Below are 22,514 nucleotides of genomic sequence, written 5' to 3' on the forward strand. Positions count from 1 at the left end.
CTGTAAGACAGTTCAAAGATGAAGGATCTTAAAAACAGTGAGTTAAATCAAGAAAAATAGATTGTATTAAATAGAACAAGCACACAACCTATTTAAAACAGGATCAAAAAGTATGTTTACAGAGAGGGAAATAATGCAGTGGAACCACTAAGTAGACTCAAAAATATAAAATTTAGAGTATGAAAGATGGCAGCTTGTAAAGTTTGGTTTTAATTTCGGATAAAACTGAAGTTATATAAAAATTATAATAGAGTATCTGTGCCTGTAGAAGAATATCAATCAAACTGCACTAAGGGTGCTATGAAGCATTGTGGTAGCTAGGGCCATTTTTCCTATGTCGATGTTGATGAGTATGTGTTAACTGGTGACATCATGACCTCAGAAGTGTACAGAGAGATGCTGGATGAAAATTTCTAGAAATCAGCAATAAATAAGTGAAGTGACAAAAAAAGTATTTTTCTTCAGGACCCAAAACAAAATTCACTTTTGGAAAGAATACTTCCCAGATCCATGACCTAAACCCTACAAAACATTTATGGGAAGATTATTATTATGTTATTGCTCTAGTGTGGATGAACTGAAAGTTTTATAGGCAGGAATTTGTAGCAAACTTTCACCACAACATAAACTGATTTCTTTGCCAGATGTTGACAAGATGCTTTGCAAAAAGGAAAGTTATTATATAATAGCCAACAAAGCTATCGTTTTTAAAACATGTATTGCTTGAAAAGTATACCTGCATTATTTGGTTGTTTAAAAATAAAGTCAGATTCTTGCCCCAATACTAATTGTGCTCACTGTGTATTAGTCAGTTGAACTAGTAAAATGTCTGCAACCTGCAAGAAAATCTGTGTATTCGTAATGAATCTGTGCATATGCAAGTTTGTCACTTGACCTTGTGGTTATACTAAAATGTTTTGTAGGGCATCACTTTCTCAGTTTAGTGCAGCGTTGAAAAAAAATCGCGCAAGACTGCAGCTCCCCATAGACAGTAATCTATATGTAGTCCATTAATACATTTTATTTTGACCAATTATACAATATTTAATATATTTCTCTTAAAGTAAAACCTTATGGAAAGTTTGGATAGCAAATAAAAAAATATTTTGAATAATCCTTTAAGACAGCCATAGATGTGTTGTTTTAGCGTGTGCACTGTGAATTCTCCAAACATATGGCCAGACCGTACTGTGTGTCAAAGTTCTTCAGCAAAACTGTCACATGTATTGCGGTTTGGCTGAGTTTGCCAAGAAAAGGTCATTTACAGTTGAGAGCACTATCAAAAACTTTCCACCAGAGCCCCTGTTATAGTTGGAGAGTATTGTCAATGTTCGAGACTTTTATCCAAAATTATTACTTATCTGAAAAGAAAGATGACTGGCTTCTCTATGGTGTTTCTGGATCTTTGCAAGAAGTTCATAGTAATGGCTTTGGAACGTTAACAACTAGTCAAAAAAAATTGAGAAAACAAAGAAAAAAGGGGGAAAAAAGAAACAAAGGAATGAGTGTCCACACATCACAAACTCTTGATTATATGTTTTAGACCAAATGACCCAGGGGAAGGATTCAGACTGCTTTTTTTAATACATATGGGCTGGGTATAGGCTGGGGCTGATTTCCTTCTGCCATAGATTTAGAATCATGAAACCTGGTGTTGAAATTCATCTCAGGCTTGACACTAGTTTGGATCTGTGAGTCCCTGTGCAATTAATAATACTTAAAATAAATACTTAATGGTTCATAATGGTAATTTAATGGTAACAACCAAAACAAATAGGGCCAACCGATTTAAGATTGTGCCCAACAAAAACAAACATAAACATAAACATAATGTTATGATGCTTAGTGGTTAGTTTGAAATTAGGTTAAGAAAATAAGACCAAATGTCTAAGTTTACATTTCGAAATTGTGGGCCAGTCAATGGGGAAGTGGTAGCTCATTGGTTAAGATGTTGAGCCTCTGATTGAAAGGTTATGAGTTAGAATCCAGTACCACCAAACTGCCACTGCTGGGCCCTTGAACAAGGCCATTGACCCTCAACTGCTCAGTATAAAAATAACATAAATGTAAGTCGCTCTGGCTAAGGACCTCTGCCAGATGCTGTAAATGTAAATGGGTATTATTGCCTTGACACAATGCTTCCTCAGCTTTCGGTTCTTGGCCAAAAGGAGTGGATCCTGATGGAGTCATCTGTAATTAATCCATCTCAAGTTTTGACATAGTATTCATTCTAAAAAGCCTTTCTCCTCACCGTTGTTATAAAGACTTGTTATATCAATTATTGCAGTCTGTATGTCAACTTGAATCAGTCTGGGGTGTTCCCCCCACACCATGCTGAGATGGCTATAAATGAAAATCCTACGAGATTAGCAGTTTTTAAAATATATTAAACAACCTGTCTGGCACCAGCATCCATGTCATGGCCAAAATCACTTTTTGAGATTTTTTGACACATTTCACACAGTCTTAACAATTTTGAAATTTTATAAAAAACATTATTATTTACATTAAGCTCTTAGCCTGTAATTCTTGTCGTAAACGGTGATTGGATAATTTCATGTATTTTCATCAAAGCCAGTTATCTAACAGGTCTGTCTAGACAGGAATTTTGAACCAAAATGGAATTTTATAAATCCATCCTTTTACCATCACTGAATTATTATTCAGAAATATGAGATGACCAAATGATCAGTCCGTTACAGAGCACCACGAATGCCACTGACGCTGACATTGGCAATAAACCATTAAGAATACTGATCAGATAAGAAATCTAGTTCATGATAAAAAAAAACACTGCGCACTGTACCCATGCTGCAGAAAGCGCATCTTTGAAAAGCATCAGGGGCTTGCTAGTGCCATCACAGCTCAGAATGAAACAGAATTTGAGGTTAGGGCATTTCTGCCTGTGCCGAGTGAGAAAATGCAGATGGTGGCTTAGAGTTTCCTCCACTACCTCCCCAGCCTGCAAGACTAAACTTTTTTTTCTGCCACCACCCACAACTTGCTGCATTGTTTCTGCCCGTTTCTAGGTCATGAGTGGTTAGTGAAATGCCACAGGCCTCATGCTAGACGAGAAAAATTTTCATCCATCATCCTGTTCTTCACTCGTCACTCCATCTTGACTGTCCCTGGAGAACATCTGTCCAATCTCAGACAAGTGTTGGTGTGCCGTATTCGCTTTCTTAATTCCCCAAAGGTGGGGATTGTTAACGTGCTGCTTAAAACACACTCCATTTATTACAGATGTTTTCACTTGTCTGACTGCGTGAACCTTCACAAACTGAGAGACTGATTCTGATTTGCCGTGAAGTGGAAGTTAAAATTGCATGCATCTGATTGAAGTAAGGCTCTGCTTTCTTTGCTCTATTTGCTTCGATTATTTTTCCCACACATTCCTTTTGTATTGGGTTATTTTGGGTATCACTTTTTCCTCTCTGGTGGTTGCTAATGCAGGGCTCAAGAGTCACCAAGTTTTACAGACAGACCAAGCAGCTGCATCCCACCAGCTACAATTTCACTGCTTGAAAACTGGAATTCACTATATTTTTCGTAGAGCCAACGAACGCATCAAATCGTGAAATACATTGCGAAGAAACTTGGTAGCTTCCTGGGAATCTTTAAAACTTGGCAAGCCTGTCCCTAATCAGTCAACCAAAACAGCCAGCTCTTTCTCACAGGCAAGCTCATTGTGCTGTTTTGTAACCTGCTTCTTATCAATTTCTTTTTGCCATCTGAATAGAAAACATTACCGGCAGAAAGACACTCACACCTGACATGTCCTCACATGCCTTTTCTTATCTAGGCGTTTTCTTCATTTAAACCATTTCCATGAAAGGTTTAATCTTCTCATTTACAGTTAAGCAGAAAGGAAACATGGAGGCAGTGAAAAATGGGTCAGGTGCCTTTCCAAAAAACATACAATAGATAACAATCGGCACGAATGTAGATTTATTTTTTGTTTGACTTAAATGAATTAAATAATAAAAATAAAATAAAATACAGAACTTGGAAAATACTAGTAAAATAGTACTTTATTCCGAAAGGCCATTACATGTATGTTATACACATGCAAAGATGAACAATGATCAGGCTGTCTATCCTTAGCTGCAATGAATTTTTCATGCGCATCGATTAGTGTGTGCTATTTTTTTCTGTGTGTCTGTTACTCTAAACAGCGTATGCACCTCTGAAGCAAGATGCTGTTTGATCAAAACCAGCATTACAACTGTGTCATAGATCACACCCATGTTTCCTCACGAGCTTGCAAAACAGGCGCAGCATGCACAAACATTGAAATCCATGCTAATCAATAGAGCATACATAACTGTGTGGGTTATTTTGCATAAAATTCTGGTATTTCTGGTATACTTGTTTGGAAGACGCAATGTTTTCTTTTTAAACAAACACAAAGAAATGGTGTGTGTATGTATTGTGACATATGAATAATTATATTTGAATATATTCACTGTTGCAGGCATGATATTTCTTGGAAAAAGTGTGTTAAGATATACGGCAGCAATGAAAATGTATATAAGAGAGAAAATGTTCTTAGTATATATATAAATGAAATACTTCTATTTGTGAAGTAACAGCTATTTTAGGTGCAAAAGCAAAACAAAAACAGATGCATGAGTACTGCCAGCATTGCTTTACAGGTTGCAGAAGCGAAAGGTCCGCTCGTCAGTGCTCGGGCCATACGGCGCACGCTGCAACAAGTCAGTTTGCATGGCCGTTGCCCCAGAAGGACGCTGGAGGATTATTTCCAACATAATAACAACCCCAAACACCACAACCACCGAGATGACAACTGCCTTGCTAAGAGAGCTGAAGGTGAAGGTGATGGAGTGGATTAGTGTGTCTCCAGACCTGAGCCCTATTGAGCACCTATGGGGGTTCTCATCCTCATCCTTAAGTGATAGGTGGAGAAGCGCCATGTGTCTAACATCCAGCAGCTCAGTCATGACATTATGGAGTGGAAGAGGATCCCAGCAACAACCTGTGCAGCTCTGCCATGAAAAGGAGGATTAAGGCAGTGCTGGATAACAATGGCGCTCACACAAAGTATTGACACTTGTTTTGACACAGAAAAGTGGAAGGCGAAGGAGGAGGTTTATGGATGTGGTGAGGGAAGACATGCAGGTAGTTGGTTTGAAAGAGGCAGATGTAGAGGACACGGGGGTATGGAGACAGATGATCCGCTGTGGCGACCCCTAATGGGAGAAGCCGAAAGAAGAAGAAATTTTGATACGAGCTGCACATTGACCACTATAAAGTATATCCATGTTTAATTTCTATAGTATTAAAATATAATTTTAGTGTGTACGTATATTGCAATATTTAATGATGATGTCACTAATGTTTTCAAACTATGAAGGGGAAGTTTCAGTTAGAGAAATTGCACTATATGGAGAAATGTTTGTGGACACCTGATCATATGGTTTGTTTTTTTGCTTTCTGAGTATCCCATTCCACATTTAGTCCCATTTACTGGTCTAAAAATCTCCACTCTTCTGTGTGCAGTCAGCATTCCAATTTATCCCAAATGTGTTCTATAATGTTGAGGTCAGAGCACTACAGGGACTCAAGATGTTCCAGTAGCAACCCATGCAAACAATTATTCATGGAGCTGGCATTGTGCCCAGGGGCATTACCATGCTGGAACAGGTTTGGGTCTCCAAATCTATAGAAAAGGTTTGGGAAAGAACTACATATGGCTGGAAAAGTCAGGTTTCTCAATACTTTTGTTCAAATAGTGTAGTTACTAGACGTATAAATTTAGTGGCTGTAGCTGCATTAAAAAAGACCTCATGTTTAATAGAATAATAGATTGTGATTTTTAACCCCTGTACAAAAACACTATCACTAAGCCCCCCATCTATGCTTCATGGACCTCTAAAGAAAACCCCTAACAAAATTTGTTCACATGTATGTTTGAATTTGAACTGCTAAAGACTATCATTTGCTCATCCTGGAACTCACAAGATATGTCTAGTTTATTGTTTGACTTTATTGTATGCTACTGTAGTGTAATTCTTTGCTCCTGTCACTTTGGCTTATTATATATACGCTATATGCTTATTATAATTCTAAATCTACATTCAGTTTTCTATAAAAACTGTTTTGTGACAAGACTTACAATAAAAAAAGGATTCATGGTTTCTTTTCATGTTGCAGATGCAGAAATCAATCATCATCAACACTTTCATGTTAATAAAATAATAAAAAAAAATCTTAAAGATCTGCCAACATTGTACAACCCTGAAGCTGGGTTGCTCATTTACCTTAAGCATGTACTAACCTCCACACCATGAAAGCTACCCTGGGAAAGTTCTGACCTAATTTGCTTGTTTTGGTTCACATTTCATACATGAATCATCATAATAAATCCCACTCATCATTGAAATCGGTGAAACAGGTAAATGCTTGCTTTCCTCACCTGATCTTGTTTGAGCAGCCAGGTTTTTGCTTGCAAGCAAAGAAGCTAAAATGGCAAGTCTGTGATCTTATATAGTGTATTATTCTATGTGCAGTACAAATTTTGGAACACAAATGAAGATTTAATGAGATTGCTTTTTGAGGAGGGTGTTCTCTATCGCGGCTCTGGCCGCGATGTTGCTGAGGCAGGGTGGCGTAAGATGTCATGGGGCTCAAAGGCGGATCTGGCAGAGGGCCTGGAGACGGGCTTGTCCCTTTTACCCGCCTAACCTGCCAGGTCCAGCTCTTGCTCTCTGGTTCGGAAGTACGCGGTTTGGCAGTTTCTTCCCCCAGTAGAGGCAGCCCTGTGCTCTGCCTTTCTTCCTCTGAGGAGGGGGAGAGTATGGAGACTAGAGAGCCCACGGACTCCTCCCTGCCTTTGGTGTATGAGTTGCTCCTAGAGGTAGTAACTCATGCTGTGTCCAATTTTGAATTGGCTTGGCCAGATGATAAGCAGAAGCAGCGTGGAAGAACGCTTTTTGTGCCCTACAGTACTACCTCAATGCCGGGGCCTGCCTTTTGCCATATTTTGCCCGCCTCTTCACCCCACATATTTTGCGGTATGCAAACATAGTGGGGATGAAAGAGAAGAGTTATGCGGTGATGCCTCAGGTTGAAGAGATGCTGGCTGGCTATCTCTTCCCAAGTACAACCTTATCCTACAAGGCACCGGCTCTGCCCACCAAGCTGTTGCGATCGACTTCGACTTTGGTGGGCAAGACTTACGTGGCAGTGGGTCAGGCTGCTGGATGCCTTCACACTATCGCTTTGTTGCAGGCATACCAGGCTGACCTGCTGCAGGAGCCAGGAGGCACTTCCTCGCCCAGCGCTCCCAGGGGGCTGCTCGGTGGGCGCAGGCCCAGCCCGGAGTTACTGGTCACAAAGAAGCCCAAAAAGAGAACTCGGACCCCTCTGGCCAGGCGACGCTCTAATCCCAAGCCTAAGAAGCTGGCGAACCTAAGGGCCATCATCCCCAGCAAGCTGGCTTCGGTGCAGAGACCCTGACATCAGGGGGTCTTAGGTCAAGGGGGGCGGTGTACATCTCATTATACGGTGCCCATCCCTCTTCAGCGCCAACAGGAGGTCAGCCTTTAAACCTGCCATTTTCGTGCTTCAAGGCACAGCGACCTCTAGCGACCTCTAGCGAGTGTGGACATATGCCGAGCACTGGACACAGTCGGTTTAACTTCTCCTGGTCCGGGGCTTAAAAAGGAGGAGGATAGAATGCCTGCAGCACGACAGGTCATGGGGGAACAGAGGGCATCTTAGGTACATCGGACTGGGGTAAAGAAAGGCACTGTGCCGTGCCAGGAGTGAACTCTAGGATGGACGGGGCCACAGAAAGAGCCTGTGGTCCCTGACCATCTTCAGGAAGGATATAGCCAAAAGAAAGGCAGTCTTAACTGACAGAAACCTAAGGGCCACCACAGCTAATGGCTCGAAGGGGTGCTTTGACAGAGCCTCCAACACAAAAGCCAAGTCCCACACAGGCACTCTGGATCATGTCCCGGGCCTCAGCCTCTGGGTGCCACGCAGGAAACATGTCACTAAAGAGTGTTACCCAGCAACTGCTTAGCAAGTGGAGCACAATAAGCCGCGATAGCGGACACGTAACCTTTCAGGGTGTCCAGGACATTTACAGCGCTGTGGGCTGTTCCACCCCACTGACCTTTGTCAGGTTCTATAACCTTGACTTTGGAGCCAATCCCGGCTTCTCTGTCCTGCACTTTAGCTGTGCCCATACACACTAGGCAGGGACTGGTCAGTGTGGCGTGATTGGACACTCGTTCCCATAGCGTTGTTGACACAGCTCGAGTTCCTGAAAGGGAAAGTCTTTAGGTTATGTATGTAATTCTAGTCCCCTGAGGGAATGAGATGCTGCATCTTCAAGCCACATTTCCTGCATTCCTTCTACTTTCAGAAGCTAGCGTCGGCTCCACCGCATGTGCGTTTTATGCTTCCTGGTCATGACGTCACCCCGCCGGTGACATTGCATCTCTCTGTTGGCCGGATTACACAAGTGATTCAGAGCATGGACAACATGGAAGCACTCACAAAATTGTTGACGCAGGGCCTTGTTCCCTCAGTGAACTAGGGTTACATACGTAACCTAGAGACAAGCTTATGTAATATTAAAATGAACACTTTCAGTGTTAAGTCAATGCTGCTCATTTTACTATGTATAAAATAATAGTAGAGTAGTAAGCATTTAACAGTTCCCTGAACAACCAACAAAATACAGCTGACACTATTTCACGTCACAAGATTACACAAACTTAATTCGCACCATCTGAGAATTCTGGATCTAAATCTAATATTGATTCTTTTTCCACTATGTTTTTTTTTCTTTTTATTTAAACTGCACGCATGAACTACTGTTTGCAGAAAAGCAGATTTACTTTTGCTTAAACAGTCTACCAATGTGATATACCACTGACACTTTAAAAAAGTCACTGTGGTGAAAAGAAGTGTGAATCTAAGTAGGGTTTCAGTTTCTATGCTCTTGGAATTGGAAGGTAAATTGTAATGAATTGTAATAATCATGTGCAGATATAAATATAACCAACAGGAACAGTAATATTTGTGAATGCACTGGACAGGAATATATGTAGTACTATTCTTTGCCTCAGAGCAATAATCATCAGTCAGTGAAACAAAGGCCTCTATCACAGATGTGACTGCTTTCTTCTAATCTGCTCCCCTTCATGAGTCTTCTCAGTAGAGTGGGAAAAAAACCCTAGCTGTTTAGTCTAAACAGCTAAGAAACTCTGTGATAAAAATCACACACACACACACACACACACACACACACACACACACACACACACACACACACACACACACACACACACAAAAGGCCTTTAAGACTCATATATAAACAACGTTTACAGATACATTCAGAATTTTATGGGAACATTTTTAGACCACACATTAACCATTAAAACTAACGACATTAAACTGCCCTTTAAGTTTCTAAAGATCTTTTACACCTGCACCATGAAAAGCACCCTGAGAGGAAACATCAGCCTAGCACCAAGCAGGACAGGTTCTCTAGATGTTGGTGCAATCAGTCTAGCTCCCTGACCTCCAGTCCATCTACAGCAAGTGATGCTGGACCAAGGCCAGGTAGACATTGAAAGACCTCAGGCATCTGAAGAATTTACTCTTCTACTTTTTTTGCACTCTTCTGGGAAGCACTTTCGCTCCCTGAAATTCAACACAGAGAGAATGAGGAGGAGCTTTTACCTACAGGCCATTGAGGTCCATAAACAGCAAAACTCTGGTAAGAGACCAGTCCACACAACACCCATATCACAGCCTGATTTTTCACTCACATCTGCACTTTATTCAAAATAATTTTGCTGCTGATGTTTATAATTCTCTTTTGTAGATAGATAAATAGTTACAGAGATGCACTATGTAGACAAAAGTATTAGGACACCTGCCCTTTCCTGTTATATGTGGTTCTTCCCCAAACTGTTACCACAAAGTTGGAGGTACACAATTGCATAGCATTGTATTGGATGTGGTGTTAATGTTTTTCTTCACTTAAACTAGGAGGCCCAAACCTGTTTTAGCATGACAGTACCTCTGTTCACAAAGCTAGATCAATAAAGATAAGCTTTAAATTACTTGGAGTGCAAGACCTTGAGTGGCCTACCATTGAGCTCTGACCTCAACCCTAATGTGATTGGAACACTGACTGCACTCCAGGCCTCCTCACCTCACCTACATCTGCCTCACCTACCGCATCCAATAAGCACCTGGCTTTACTAACACCCTTGTGGCTGAATTAGCACAAATCTCTACAAGAGCACTCCAAACCCTAGGAAAACATCTTCACAGAACACTGAAGGGTATTATAAAAGCAAATGGGGACTAAATGTGTAAATAGGATGTTCAAAAAGCATGTAGGAATGTTATGTCACAAACATTTGTGCAAGCAAACAAATAAAAACATTTGTAACTTTTAATAAAAGTGTACAGGAGATGGTTAAAAGAGTTTAGGTATTCTTGCTTATTTAAATGGTCAAACTCTTTTCTTTTTCGTCGTATGACAGTTTAGTAGGACCTTTTTTGTGCTAGTGGCTCTACCTAGTGGCCGAATTACAAAAGTACATTCATTTTCATGTCAGGTATTAATACCGAGGGGTTTTTTTTGTTTGTTTTTGTTTTGTGTGTTCTTTATTTTCCAGAAATAGTGTATTCCAAGTACTGAGAATACAAGGTAAATTTATAAATATTTCAGGTGGGTAATGAACAATTTAATATTTAAATATTAATTTAAAGTAGATTTAGGATAGATGTGTGATTGAATTGAATTTTAATTAAATTAAAATAAATAGATTAAATAGCGTCTAATAGAAAGAAAGTCTAAGGTCTTAAAGGAAGAAAGAAAGGAAGAAAGAAAGAAAGAAAGAAAGGAGATTATTTTTTACTTTTTTATTCACATTTTTGGGGATTTTGTATAATTAATGAACACAGAAGTTAAATATGTGCAGTGGATCACTTAAGTTACCTGGAAAAGTTATTTCACTGTTAAATAAATTTAGTTTACAAACAGAAAATGTAAAATTAATAGTAACCTCTTTAAACAAACACAAACTGGCAAATGCTCATAATGGTTTTATTTAAATAATCGTTATGAAAGTAATGAAAGTAAATGTAATACATTTAAAGAGGAGCTTTAATTGTTTTAAAGCTTGTATTAAAGCTTGTATTAAAGCTGTCTTTCGGCTTATTAAAGGCTTTTCAATAGAACAGCTTAAGGGTTTAAAACAAACAAACAAACAAACAAACAAACAAACAAACAAACAAACAAACAATCCTTGGCTACTCCGTGTAACGACTGATGTCACAGTTGTCCACTAGGCGGTGACAAACACCTTCAACTCGCTAAAACTCCCAGCGAAGAAGAAGAGGACCCACGTGACCAAACTGTCATGGCGGCCGCCGCTGCAGTCCGGTCGAGCGTCGGACTCTCTTTAAGATTGGCCAAAGTTGCACCGCAGTGCCGTGTTTGTCCGTTTAACCGGTTAAATCTCTGCAACGGCGCCACGATAGCAAAGACAGATCGCCGTTTTTCAGCGCCGAGCAGAGAGTTACAGACTTCCATAAGTGAGTGAGATGAACTGGTGTGCTTCATAGGCTTTATAAATCATTGGTAAACACGAACGAGGTGCACGCACGCGCGTGCTAATCCCTGTTATTTTCACTGTCGCTTTTTTCATCTTACTTGAATGTTTTGCACAAGTTGTTAATAGTGGGTTAATAGTGTTAATAGGGTTGTGCAATATCTCCGTGTGTATCGTTATTGCGATATCTACTGCCGCCCGTCGATCTGTTCATCCGTCTTTCTACCCATTCATTTCGATTAAATGTATTTGTTTGCTGCTCTTTCTGGTGTGCTCGTAGCAGCAAACGATTGAGAAGGTCAATCCAGACATCTCAATTCCCAGCCACACTTTCAATTCCTTCTTTGGAATCCCCAAATATTCTCAAACATGGAGAAATGTCATTTCTTCAGTGTGTCCATGTCTGTCCAGACATCTCCTTTCCAATCAATAGGTCTTTCTACAATGCCCAAACCACTTCACTTAAAGCTTTTGACCCTGTGTTTCAGAGTAAACCAAGTATATCTGCAGACAAGTCATTCTTCACCGCTAGTTCTTCTGTAATGGTTTTAGTCACTTATGACCATAGATGAGGACATGGAACTTCTGCTTCACAGCTACAGCATCCGTTATGCTTCTAATGTACCTAGCTTCTAATATTTTAATCTAGTTTCTAATATTTTTTTGACACTTGTGAATATGTTCATAAGCTACTTAAACTCATTCATTGTAGTCTGCACAAGGTCTCTCTTCGCACTTGAAGCGGTTCAACCCAATCTTTTTTGGCCCTGAACTTGGATTTTAATGTCAGCAGGAAAAAGGAATTGCAAATGAGCATAACAAACCCTTTTTTCCCCCAGTAGAGACCAGTTCCTCATGCCCTGGTTGAGACGTATTGTCATGGATACATTCATAATACAACCTGTTTTGTACATCACATCACCTTATCAACATGGCTTCTGACAATCACAATATGTATCACAGTGTGAGCTTTTTCCCCAAGCTTTTTTATATAACATTTGGAAAAGGAACTGTCATAATTGGTTAAGACAGGAAAACAATCTTCTGCAAGCACTTAATTAGCAATTTAAAGAATTGCATTTTGTAGATATACAGTGGTGTAAAAAAGTGCAAAAGTGCAAAGAGTCTGGCTCGACAAATTGAACTCGGGTGTAATAAGCCACAGTTTTAACAGGGGCAGACAATTTTTCACACAGGGCCAAGTATTTTTGGATTGTGTTTTCCCTCAATGATAAAAACCTTTTAATTTAAAAAACTGCATGTTGTGTTCACTTGTTATCTTTTACTAATATGTAAATTAGTTTGACGAATATGAAACATTAAAGTGTGACAAACATGCAAAAAAATAAGAAATCAGGACACTTTTTCACACCACTGTAAAAGCTCTGATTTTCTAAGTTTATCATTGTGGTTTATTGTTTCAGATCGGCACCAGGGGGAGGAGGGCAGTTCGACTGTAGAAGATCCAGATGAAGATGTGTACGTCCTGTGGAATATTTCCTATAGTAACTTAAATGATCTGTATTATTTTGTCCACATTCTAACATTTATTTATTTAGTGGTATTAGTGCAATTTCTGTCATGTTAAATTATACTCGAATTATAAGTTCATATTTTACTCAACTAAAGCTTTCTGCTGCAGCATTAATGTGGTGTTTATTGACCGGTCTGGACAGAGGATACCGGTGAAGGCAAAAGTGGGAGACAATGTTTTGTATTTAGCGCACAGACATGGCATCGAACTTGAAGGTGAACTTGATAACATTTTCATTGCTTTGTATTTCGTACTGGCATGACACATTATAAATCCGTATCAAAGCGAGCAAAATAAATTGGAGCTGTAGGTCTTACTTCATGCAAAGCGAGCAAATGTTGCTTATGTTCGATATGAATAAAAAATTAAGACCATTTTGTTTCCGTTTACAACAGAGCTGCCTGGAATGTCAAAGTTAATAAAAAAAATCATGAACTCATTCTCCTGTTATTTCAGGGGCCTGCGAGGCATCGTTGGCTTGCTCCACGTGTCACGTTTATGTAAATTATGTATACTATGACAAGCTGCCTGAGCCTGAAGAAAGGTAATGCTTAGTACATTGTAAACATATAGTAATATATATATATATATATATATATATATATATATATATATATATATATATATATATATATATATATATATCTCCTGCAACTTGTACCTGCGTTTACCCTTTTTATCAAGTGAATCATAAAGATGATTATGGGTTTTACAGAGTTTGACTCTAGGCAGTTTAATTTTATTATTATGTTTAATAGACTATTCCTTTATTTAATTTTTTTGATATTATTTGTAGAAATGCTTCTCTTTAACTATGAGTTTAGACCATCAATTTATATGCATGTCTTATTCATCTTTCATATTCGTAATATCTTTAACCTTTAAAGGGAGGACGACATGCTTGATATGGCCCCATTGCTGCAGGAGAACTCTCGTCTTGGTTGCCAGATCATTTTGACCCCCGAGCTGGATGGCATTGAGCTGACGCTACCCAAGGTCACGCGGAACTTCTACGTTGACGGCCACATCCCCAAACCTCATTGATTAAAGGGTTAAAGTCCCGAACGTGCAAACAATGGGTGACATCTTTTCTCAAGATGACTGAGAAGCTTGTGTTTAAAGGACTAAAGAACACTGGTGAAAACATCAGTCAGATATTTCCGTTTTCAAGTGTGTCCTAATAATCCGCACACTTTGAATAGTGTTTCCGAAGCGCACAACATCTGGATCAAAAAAAAGCCTTTGATCAGAAACGTAAAAATGCCTTTTGAATCTGTTAAGTTAGATGGTTGAACACCTGGACGGAACGTCTTAGAAGCACCTCCGAGTTCTGGAGTTCTGTTGTAGTATTCAAAAATTTCCAAAGGTAGTGAAGGTGACATTTTGCTTTACGCACATCAGACATGCGCACAATTTTTTTGTATATATTCTTATGTGAGTGTGTAACAGTGAAATGCATTATGGCATTGTCATTTTCTTTTTAGGATGTTTTTTTTTTTTTTCACAGTATGATTAATTTAGATCTTTCAGAGGATAAAGGAGGAAATTGAAGTGTTGGTTAGTGATATTTCTGCCTTCCGAAAGAACACAATTTTTCTAAAGCTGGTTTTCAGAATGATTAACAGGATTTACAGCTGTGTGTGTAATTTAGTTAAGACCTGACGATATTTTTGAACTAAAATTAAATTCTCTAAACATGGCAGGAGTATTCAGCGTCCACTGATGGCAGTATGTGAGCCATCGTGTACCCATTTACACGTTTTAAACTACGAATATACATAATTTTTTTGCTTAAAGAAATAAAATCTCACTGTGACCTAAAACAACTAAACCCACAAACCTTCAATGACAGTGGCTGGCTTGTAAATGGCTTTGCGTTACATTACACGTTTGTCAAACGAATTAAAATAAATCATAAATCTCAAAATGTTTAAATAAGTTGGAGTTTTTTTGTTTGGTTTTTATTTTTTTATTTTTGGAGACATTGTGGTCTCTTCAAATGGAAGCCATACTTTGTGTCCTTTGTCTTTGTGCACTTTACTTTGACTAGAGTAACAGCTAAAAACACCAAACTGTCTAATAAAGCAAGTTCCATATAAATGTGCACATTAAACAGAATAAATCAGACCATAAAGCTGTCATTGTTGACGTTATTTATATATCTATATATATAGAGAGAGAGACACAGCGAGGTCGGCTAGCATGTTTGCTATCTATTAATTAAGCCTGTATTACCTAATTAAATAAAATTCACAACTAAGATGTAATTTCAGCTCTAATTCCTTTAGCACACACGATGACATTTAATGAATTAATTACATTAAAATGCAAGTGCGATTTTAATGAAGTAAATTTCCAACTAGCAACACCTGGACACCTGATGGTCACGTGACACGCTCCTCTCACGTGACGCGCCCGAGCGTCTAAAAAGATAAATGTATAGGGGAAACGGCGCTTGTATATAAAAGTAAGGTGTAAGTAAGGAAAAAAAGGTATTTTTTCCCCAGGTAAGATGTGGACTCTCACCAGGGTTATGTTTGCTAAATAACTTTAGATGGAAAGCAGTTTGGAGAGATTTTAGCGACAGTAATTGCAGTAATGAGAGAAACTCAATTGATTGTGCTTGGAGATAGGATGAAAGGATCACCAGTGTTCACGGTGTCAGATTTATTGTATAGATTTTAATTTGTGTATACACGTAAGAAAGTTGTAAAGATTGAATTGAATTTGTTTGGTGGGTTTGTCTTTGTAGTACTTTATATTGGACAAAGTCACACCTGGTGCGGTAAATGCTGGCGCGCGCGCACCCACCTGTGCGTGGGGTGTCGCCTCAGATAATTCAGAATCTATATATATGGATGGATGGATTGATTTACTTTGTTATTATTTGACCACAGTGTAAACCTCCAGCTGAGCAACAGTTTAGTTCATAAGACTTATATACAGCCTACAAGTAAGTGTAAATGTGTATAAACCTCATACCATAACTATCATTAAAACAGACAGGAGTTTTATGTTTCCTTAACAAAAAGTCAAAAATCCTAATGATCACTCGTGTGGTAAATCTTAAACTTTTGTTCCACAATCATTGAAATTTTAAATTTTATTTTTATTTCTGTTCTAGGTTTAGTAAAACATGCTTAAAACCAACCCCTTTTCAGCTTTCAATAATGTAAGACTATAAGGTAAATTTGTTGACAGGTACAAATAAGTGTATATATGTAAATAATTTATAGTTTTCACAAGAAGACTTCAATAGTTTTAACTGGAACAGCTGTGTTACTCAATATTTAGGCCAAAACGTTCTCATTAAAATTTTAGAACTCTACAGTGCTTATGGAAAATGTACTGATGGGTGAACATGCATTCCAATAATGGACATGAATTCTATTGACATAACCGTTAAGTGTATTCTGTTTATCTCAGAAAATCGTCAACGAAGCATGAGTTCAGAAGGTAACACTCCAGCTGATCTCAGAAACTGCCCCAGAACTGCAGAAAGTACCAGCAAGAACATGGATCCTGAAGACCTTTGCAAGACTCAATCTTCTATCTTGTATCTTCTTCAGGAAGCCACCAGGCTTGTTACACCACCAAAACGGCACAGTCTAGATGCAGAAAAACTCCATGATGGCACAAAAGAGACTATTGTTTCACACTCAACTAGCTTGATGCAAAAAGATCCAGAGGTTAGAACTGTCACAGGAACTTTCTCTATGTTAAGCAGTAGTCCATGGGAGGTCATGAGTCTCATAAACCTCCAGTGCGAGAGGCTGCTCCACTCTGATGGAACACATGGAGAGGAAGAGGACTCGCACACCCACCAAATGAAAGTAGACGCTACATCTGAAGATGGAGATACTGCACAAGAATGGTCCTCATTTCCTTCAGCTGTTTCCACTTCTATAATGGCCAGAGGAGCTAATGCAATGGAGTGTGCCATAGAGTCTGTTTGCTGCTCTGTTCCAAATAAAATTGATCCAAATGGCCACCTGACAATTGCGAGCGTCACTGAGAATGGTGAAGTTGCAGCAACCATTGAAGAGGATCTCGCAGAGCATATTTCCAAGACCACAGAGGAAAGTTTATTTTCCAGCACAGTTATGAGTGAAGAAATGATGGATCACAGTATCCTTGTTGAAACACCAGTGCTACCCCTTGACTTGACCAAAAAAGTGGAAATTTGTGAACACACCACAGAGAGTGGTGGGGATTTGAATGAAATGGCGAATGTCTCGTCCATTTCTGAGGCTCCCCAAAGTCATGAAATAAGCTCTGTTGACTTTACATCATCTTTGGTTGCTGAAAAATATGAAGACTCGTGCTTATTTTTTAATGACTGTGACGATGCAGTGTGTGAAAAAGCAATTATGTTAGAAGCACCACTTTCAAAAACAGATTTGAACAATAACCTAGAGGATCCTATACTCCAGGAGAACGAAAAGACTCCTTCAGTAATCTCCTCCCAGCTCCTATATGGTAACCGAAGGAGGACACCTAGGAAGCAGTCTCACCCTGTACGCAGCCCTGATTTACAAGATCCAGGGCTTCAGGGAGTCACGTTCAGCATGCATACAGAGCTAGATCACAGCACAGACCAGTGCCGCCTTCTTATCACCTCCAACTACAGGCAAGCATTGGATCAAAATTAATAAATTTATAGGGTTTAAGTTTTAATAGGGTTATGGTGCATTCACAAATTCATGCAATTACAAGAAGTAATTTTGAGGATTTATATGAATTTTTAATTTGTGTAATTGTAAATCACATTTGTATATTTTGCATTGTGTCCCTGCTGTTAATGTTAATGGTGTGTCCTGTAGTAAGCTGTCCAGGCGTGGCAGGAGGAGCAGAAGCTGTAGGCCCCGATCCTTACAGAATTCCCAGAGAACCAGCAGCTCAGAAGAAGAGTGTGACTCAGCCAGCCAGTGCGGTAAGTAGCGGTGTGAATGTGTGATTATGTTCATATACACATTTATATTATCTGTGACAAGTAAGACTAGAGGAGGGCCAAGGAGGAAGTATATGAATGTGGAGAGGGATGACATGCAGATGGTTGGTTTTAAAGTGGTAGATGTAGAGGACCAAGTAATATGGAGATTGATAATCCACTGCTATGACCTCTAACAGCAGCAGCCGAAAGAAGATATACACCGATCAGGCATAACATTATGACACCTGCCTAATGTTGTGGTGTTCCCCATTTTGCTGCCAAAACAGTTCTGACCCATCGAACATTAACAGCATTAACGTCTTCAACAATTTGAGCTACAGGAGCTCGTCTGTTGGATCAGCGCACACGGGCCAGCCTTCGCTTTCCACGTTCTTCAATGCGCCTCAGGCGCCCATGACACTGTTGCCGGTTTACCATTGTTCCTTCCTTGGACCATTTTAATAGATACTGACCACTGCAGACCAGGAACAGCCCACAAGAGCTGCAGTTTTGAAAATGTTTTGACAGTCGTCTAGACATCACAATTTGGCCCTCGTCAAACACTCTCAAATCCTTACGCTTGCCCATTTTTCCTGCTTCTAACACTTCAACTTTGAGAACAAAATGTTCTCCTGCTGCCTAATAAATCCCTCCCTCGAACGGCGATAATATATTTATATATAAAGGGTCATTAAACATGGAGCATGACTATGTAATATGGATGATTTTGGTTGATGAAATGTCTCTCCTACTAATGTGATTCTTGTTTTTTAGAGAAGATATGTGCATCTTGCTGCACGAGGAAGACTCCCTTATGGCGAGACGCAGAAGATGGTACACCACTCTGCAACGCTTGTGGAATCAGGTGAGATTGCTAAGACTCCGATTACCAGTGTACTGTATATTGAGGGCATATACAATTTTATTGGCCGATTGATTTATAATCGGGCACTTTAAAAGGGTGGCTAAAAAGCATTCATCCAGTTTTAGGAGTTTGAGGATGTGGTTGGAACACTGAGTGCAAAATTGACTCTTTGATTTAAAATTGAGAAGAGTCCGATATATCTATGAATGAAATGTGGCCCTATTCATTCATTCAATTGGGGTATCATATCCAGAAGTGGGTTGGTGGAGCTTTCTTCTGAGTATGTTTTAATTGTATTGTGATTTTTAAAGTGTAAAAATTCTTCACAATTTCTGAATGGAAAATTCTGCCCTTACTATATTTCGTTTCTGGATTAATTTAGTGTGAAGAAGGTTTGAAAATACTGGAGTAATATGAAATGTTTTGTTAGAAAACAATTGGTCACTCAAGTTCTATTGCTCACTCAAAAACAGGTTTAAATTATAAGTGGTGATTGATAGAGCTGCTTAAATCCAGCATGAGTTCAGTTCGATTTATATTTTAGCGTAATAAAAAAAAAAATATTGAATATTCCTCACTTCTGTTGTTATGATTTGGGAATCCTGGTTTGAATGTGACAGGTATAAGAAGTACCGTGTGCGCTGTCTGCAGTGTTGGAACATTCCCCGGAAGGAAGCCAGCTCCAACTCCAAGTGTTTGAAATGTGGAGATCTCCTCCAACCCGCCTCGCAAAGCAAACGGGCCGGATGGTAGGATGAACCGGTGTTGTACATTCCTGCTTCCATACATTCTAGAACCATCTCATCAATTTTCTTTTGGGAAATTAGTTTGTTTTAGAATAATAATATGAAGCATGGCATTTTTCAGCTTTACAACAATGAGGAAAGTAATATATAAAGTTTCTTTAGTGTCTGTGTGTTTGTCAAAGCTCTTGCTGGAATAGTTCTTAATATTGTTAATACTTCCATATATTTGTCACTGTGTTACAATTTATTTTTATTTATTATTATTATTTATTATTATTATTATTATTATTATTATTATTATTATTATTATTTTTGATTGAGCGATAGAACTTTCAGTCTTACTAATTGTTACTGCCTCCAAACAAAACAGTTTACTGTCCCAAGCTCCTTTATAATTTATTATTCAACATGTAAACATTGTGGGAAAGTGGTGTCTGTAAAAATGGTTAGATTTTGCACCTTGTCTCTAGTGTTTGCTGTGGTGTGTAATTGGTTTGTAGCCTATTTAGGCCTTAAAAGCATGAATATTGCTGCTGTCTTTACAATCTCTTCTTTGATTGTTGTTTTGTTTTTTTGCTGCCTGTGATGCATTTTTACATAAGATTTTCTGGAAGCTTGTTTGGATTTGGTTGAAAATTAAATTGTGATGTAGCACTGGGTATATGTTGAATGACCAACCACCAAAAATAGCAGTTAAGAATTTTGTGCTGCCACGTGATGGGTTGAAATCATTAGTTTTATTTCAAAACAGGGTGTGCATAATTTAAAAAAAATTACCAATGTGAATTAAAGCCACCGATGAACCCTGGCTAATTGCATTTGGGCCCCCAGCCCATTTTATAAATTGAACAATAGACCCACAGAAAACTTATGTGCAACTTCAAAACCTTTGAACACATTAGAAAATTGTAAGCGACACAGATACCACATATAATTTCCATCTAACCATAATCTAAAATTTAAAAAAACATTACCAAATATGCTCAAACTGGACATGGATCCAAAGGATCTAAAATAAACACACACGTCTCAATCCAGCCTAATCTCATTTCCATCAGTTTACTTCTCTCATAATCTGACTTCAGTTTTTTATTAGAGCCATACAGCTGAATATGGACCAGATGAAGTGTAAAGATTTACTGTGCGTTAAAGCAGTGGAAAACTTGCTGGATCATCTTATTATCCTTGTTCCCAGCCTTGAAGGGTATTACTATTTCTCTCAGCAAGGAGCTACATTACTTTGGAGCAGGAAATCTTTTCCTCATGTGTCGCGAATTAAACAATTTTTTTCCAGTAAACTTAAAACTAAACCTGAAAGCATGGCCTTAGACTGAAAGCAGCTATTTTGGAGATATTGATTTCTTTTTATTTTCCTTGTAATTTACTTTTTGCCATTGTGTATAGGACGGAAGGCCACATTTCAAGTACATAAAGAGTGAATAATATACAATTGTAGATAATTGAACATGCTACTACTTTGAACCACTCAATATCTAAGAATTGGCACTGTTTACCTTTCATGTCAAAGTATTTCATATTGTGTATATATTTGTGCGTATGTGTATAATATTAGCTGCATAAAACACTGTTCAGCCATCAGTTCCTTTGAAAGCATGAACAAAACTACACATGTCCAAACGTTTGCGTTTGCTCGATAGATTTTAAACTTTTTAAACATCACATTCCAGATTTAGTCTCCCTTTGCTGTTATAATAACTTCCATTCCTTTGTACTGGCTTTCACTTGAAAATTTGAGTAAGGATGTGTGTATATACCCATTCATTAATGAAAGAATGGTCATGGCATGGTAGTGTGGGTCATGGGCTGATTCACAGACATGCTATGTATATTATGTGCATTTAACAGTTTGGGGAAGGCCACGAATGAGTGTGATGGTCACAAACCTTTGGCCATTTACTTTATAAAGTAAGGGCATTAAGGACAGCAGTTTGCTAATAACAAAATAAAACACTTGTGGTGTGCTGTTATAGGAAGACAATACACTCTACAGTAATGTGATTGGGCCAGTTGCTGAGTTAAATGTAAATATAGATCAACTAAAAAAAGATCAAACAGATTAGAAAATACAAACCTGAAGATCTACCAACTCACAACAAATTATTTCACTACTGTTTTGTAGCCTACTTATATAATACATTATCAAATTGGTTGAACTGCATCAGAACAGAGGTGAAATCCTGCCTCCTTATTTAGCAATGTGTACACAATATCAACACTAGGTGGAAGTGTCTTTCTATTTTCTAAAAGTGGCCAAAATCCCATGTCTCCAGAGAGTAAAGTAGTAGCTTTTCCCTGTTCTGGTGTATCACATTTATATTAACGCATGACCCTTCTTTTGTTCAATTTTGTTAAAGCAAGGGGGACCCAAACTAGCGTCAGTGACCCATCAATCGCCCATTGCTGATCACCTGCAAAATGCATCTCTCACACCACAATGATATAAATCTAATGGTTGCAAGAAAATGTTCTCATGTACCTGTCCTAATGAACTAGGTTTTTATTTCATTTAGACTTCTTTTACTCTGGACAAGAAAGTGTATAGAAAAGTGAAGTGATTACAAGTAATATAAAGGCAATTTGGTTTACATTAGTTAGTCTTATTGTGTGTAAATTTACACACACTCAGAAGCACAAACAGGAGCCTCAAACCTTGTTAAAAGGTCTTTTGACCTTTGGTCCTTTATATCGGCCTGTAAATTCTCTATTTTTCAAACCTGATTTTTGTTAAGTCAGTTCACATAGACGGACGGACAAACTCAGGAATATATATATATATATATATATATAATAAAACAATTAGATCAAT

General features: G+C 38.5%; 3 protein-coding genes across 7 annotated transcripts in view; all 3 read left to right on the forward strand.

Annotated features, from left to right (window-relative positions):
* ap1m2 (adaptor related protein complex 1 subunit mu 2) overlaps positions 1-22,514 on the forward strand; it is a 223,707-nt gene that overhangs the window by 91,278 nt on the left and 109,915 nt on the right. The window lies entirely within an intron of this gene.
* Positions 11,381-15,279, forward strand: fdx2 (ferredoxin 2). Its single transcript, XM_083523646.1, has 5 exons — positions 11,381-11,592; positions 13,034-13,088; positions 13,252-13,358; positions 13,600-13,687; positions 14,031-15,279. The coding sequence occupies exons 1-5, from the start codon at positions 11,418-11,420 to the stop codon at positions 14,185-14,187; spliced, it is 582 nt and encodes a 193-aa protein (XP_083379772.1). The 5' UTR covers positions 11,381-11,417; the 3' UTR covers positions 14,188-15,279.
* Positions 15,521-19,971, forward strand: zglp1 (zinc finger GATA like protein 1). Of its 5 annotated transcripts, none has more exons than XM_083523132.1 (6): positions 15,521-15,650; positions 16,041-16,096; positions 16,570-17,773; positions 17,967-18,076; positions 18,851-18,941; positions 19,562-19,971. In XM_083523132.1, exons 3-6 carry the CDS (start codon positions 16,587-16,589, stop codon positions 19,692-19,694), a joined length of 1,521 nt encoding a protein of 506 aa, XP_083379258.1. In that variant the 5' UTR covers positions 15,521-15,650; positions 16,041-16,096; positions 16,570-16,586; the 3' UTR covers positions 19,695-19,971. The 5 variants fall into 5 exon arrangements, with proteins under 5 accessions (XP_083379258.1, XP_083379261.1, XP_083379259.1 ...); XM_083523133.1 differs by having other exon boundaries at positions 15,530-15,617; XM_083523134.1 differs by lacking the exon at positions 15,521-15,650 and adding an exon at positions 16,268-16,328 and having other exon boundaries at positions 15,938-16,096.

The sequence above is a fragment of the Silurus aristotelis genome (assembly GCF_946808225.1).
Source record: "Silurus aristotelis genome assembly, chromosome: 2".
Lineage (NCBI taxonomy): Eukaryota > Metazoa > Chordata > Actinopteri > Siluriformes > Siluridae > Silurus > Silurus aristotelis.

Excerpts from the sequence above, each read along its gene's own strand:
- fdx2 (XM_083523646.1), top strand. The coding sequence starts at position 11,418 with ATGGCGGCCGCCGCTGCAGTCCGGTCGAGCGTCGGACTCTCTTTAAGA. Across the intron at positions 13,089-13,251 it reads GAAGATCCAGATGAAGATGT|CATTAATGTGGTGTTTATTG; the intron begins GTACGTCCTGTG and ends TTTCTGCTGCAG. Across the intron at positions 13,359-13,599 it reads ACATGGCATCGAACTTGAAG|GGGCCTGCGAGGCATCGTTG; the intron begins GTGAACTTGATA and ends CTGTTATTTCAG.
- zglp1 (XM_083523132.1), top strand. The coding sequence starts at position 16,587 with ATGAGTTCAGAAGGTAACACTCCAGCTGATCTCAGAAACTGCCCCAGA. Across the intron at positions 18,077-18,850 it reads TGACTCAGCCAGCCAGTGCG|AGAAGATATGTGCATCTTGC; the intron begins GTAAGTAGCGGT and ends CTTGTTTTTTAG. Across the intron at positions 18,942-19,561 it reads TGCAACGCTTGTGGAATCAG|GTATAAGAAGTACCGTGTGC; the intron begins GTGAGATTGCTA and ends TGAATGTGACAG.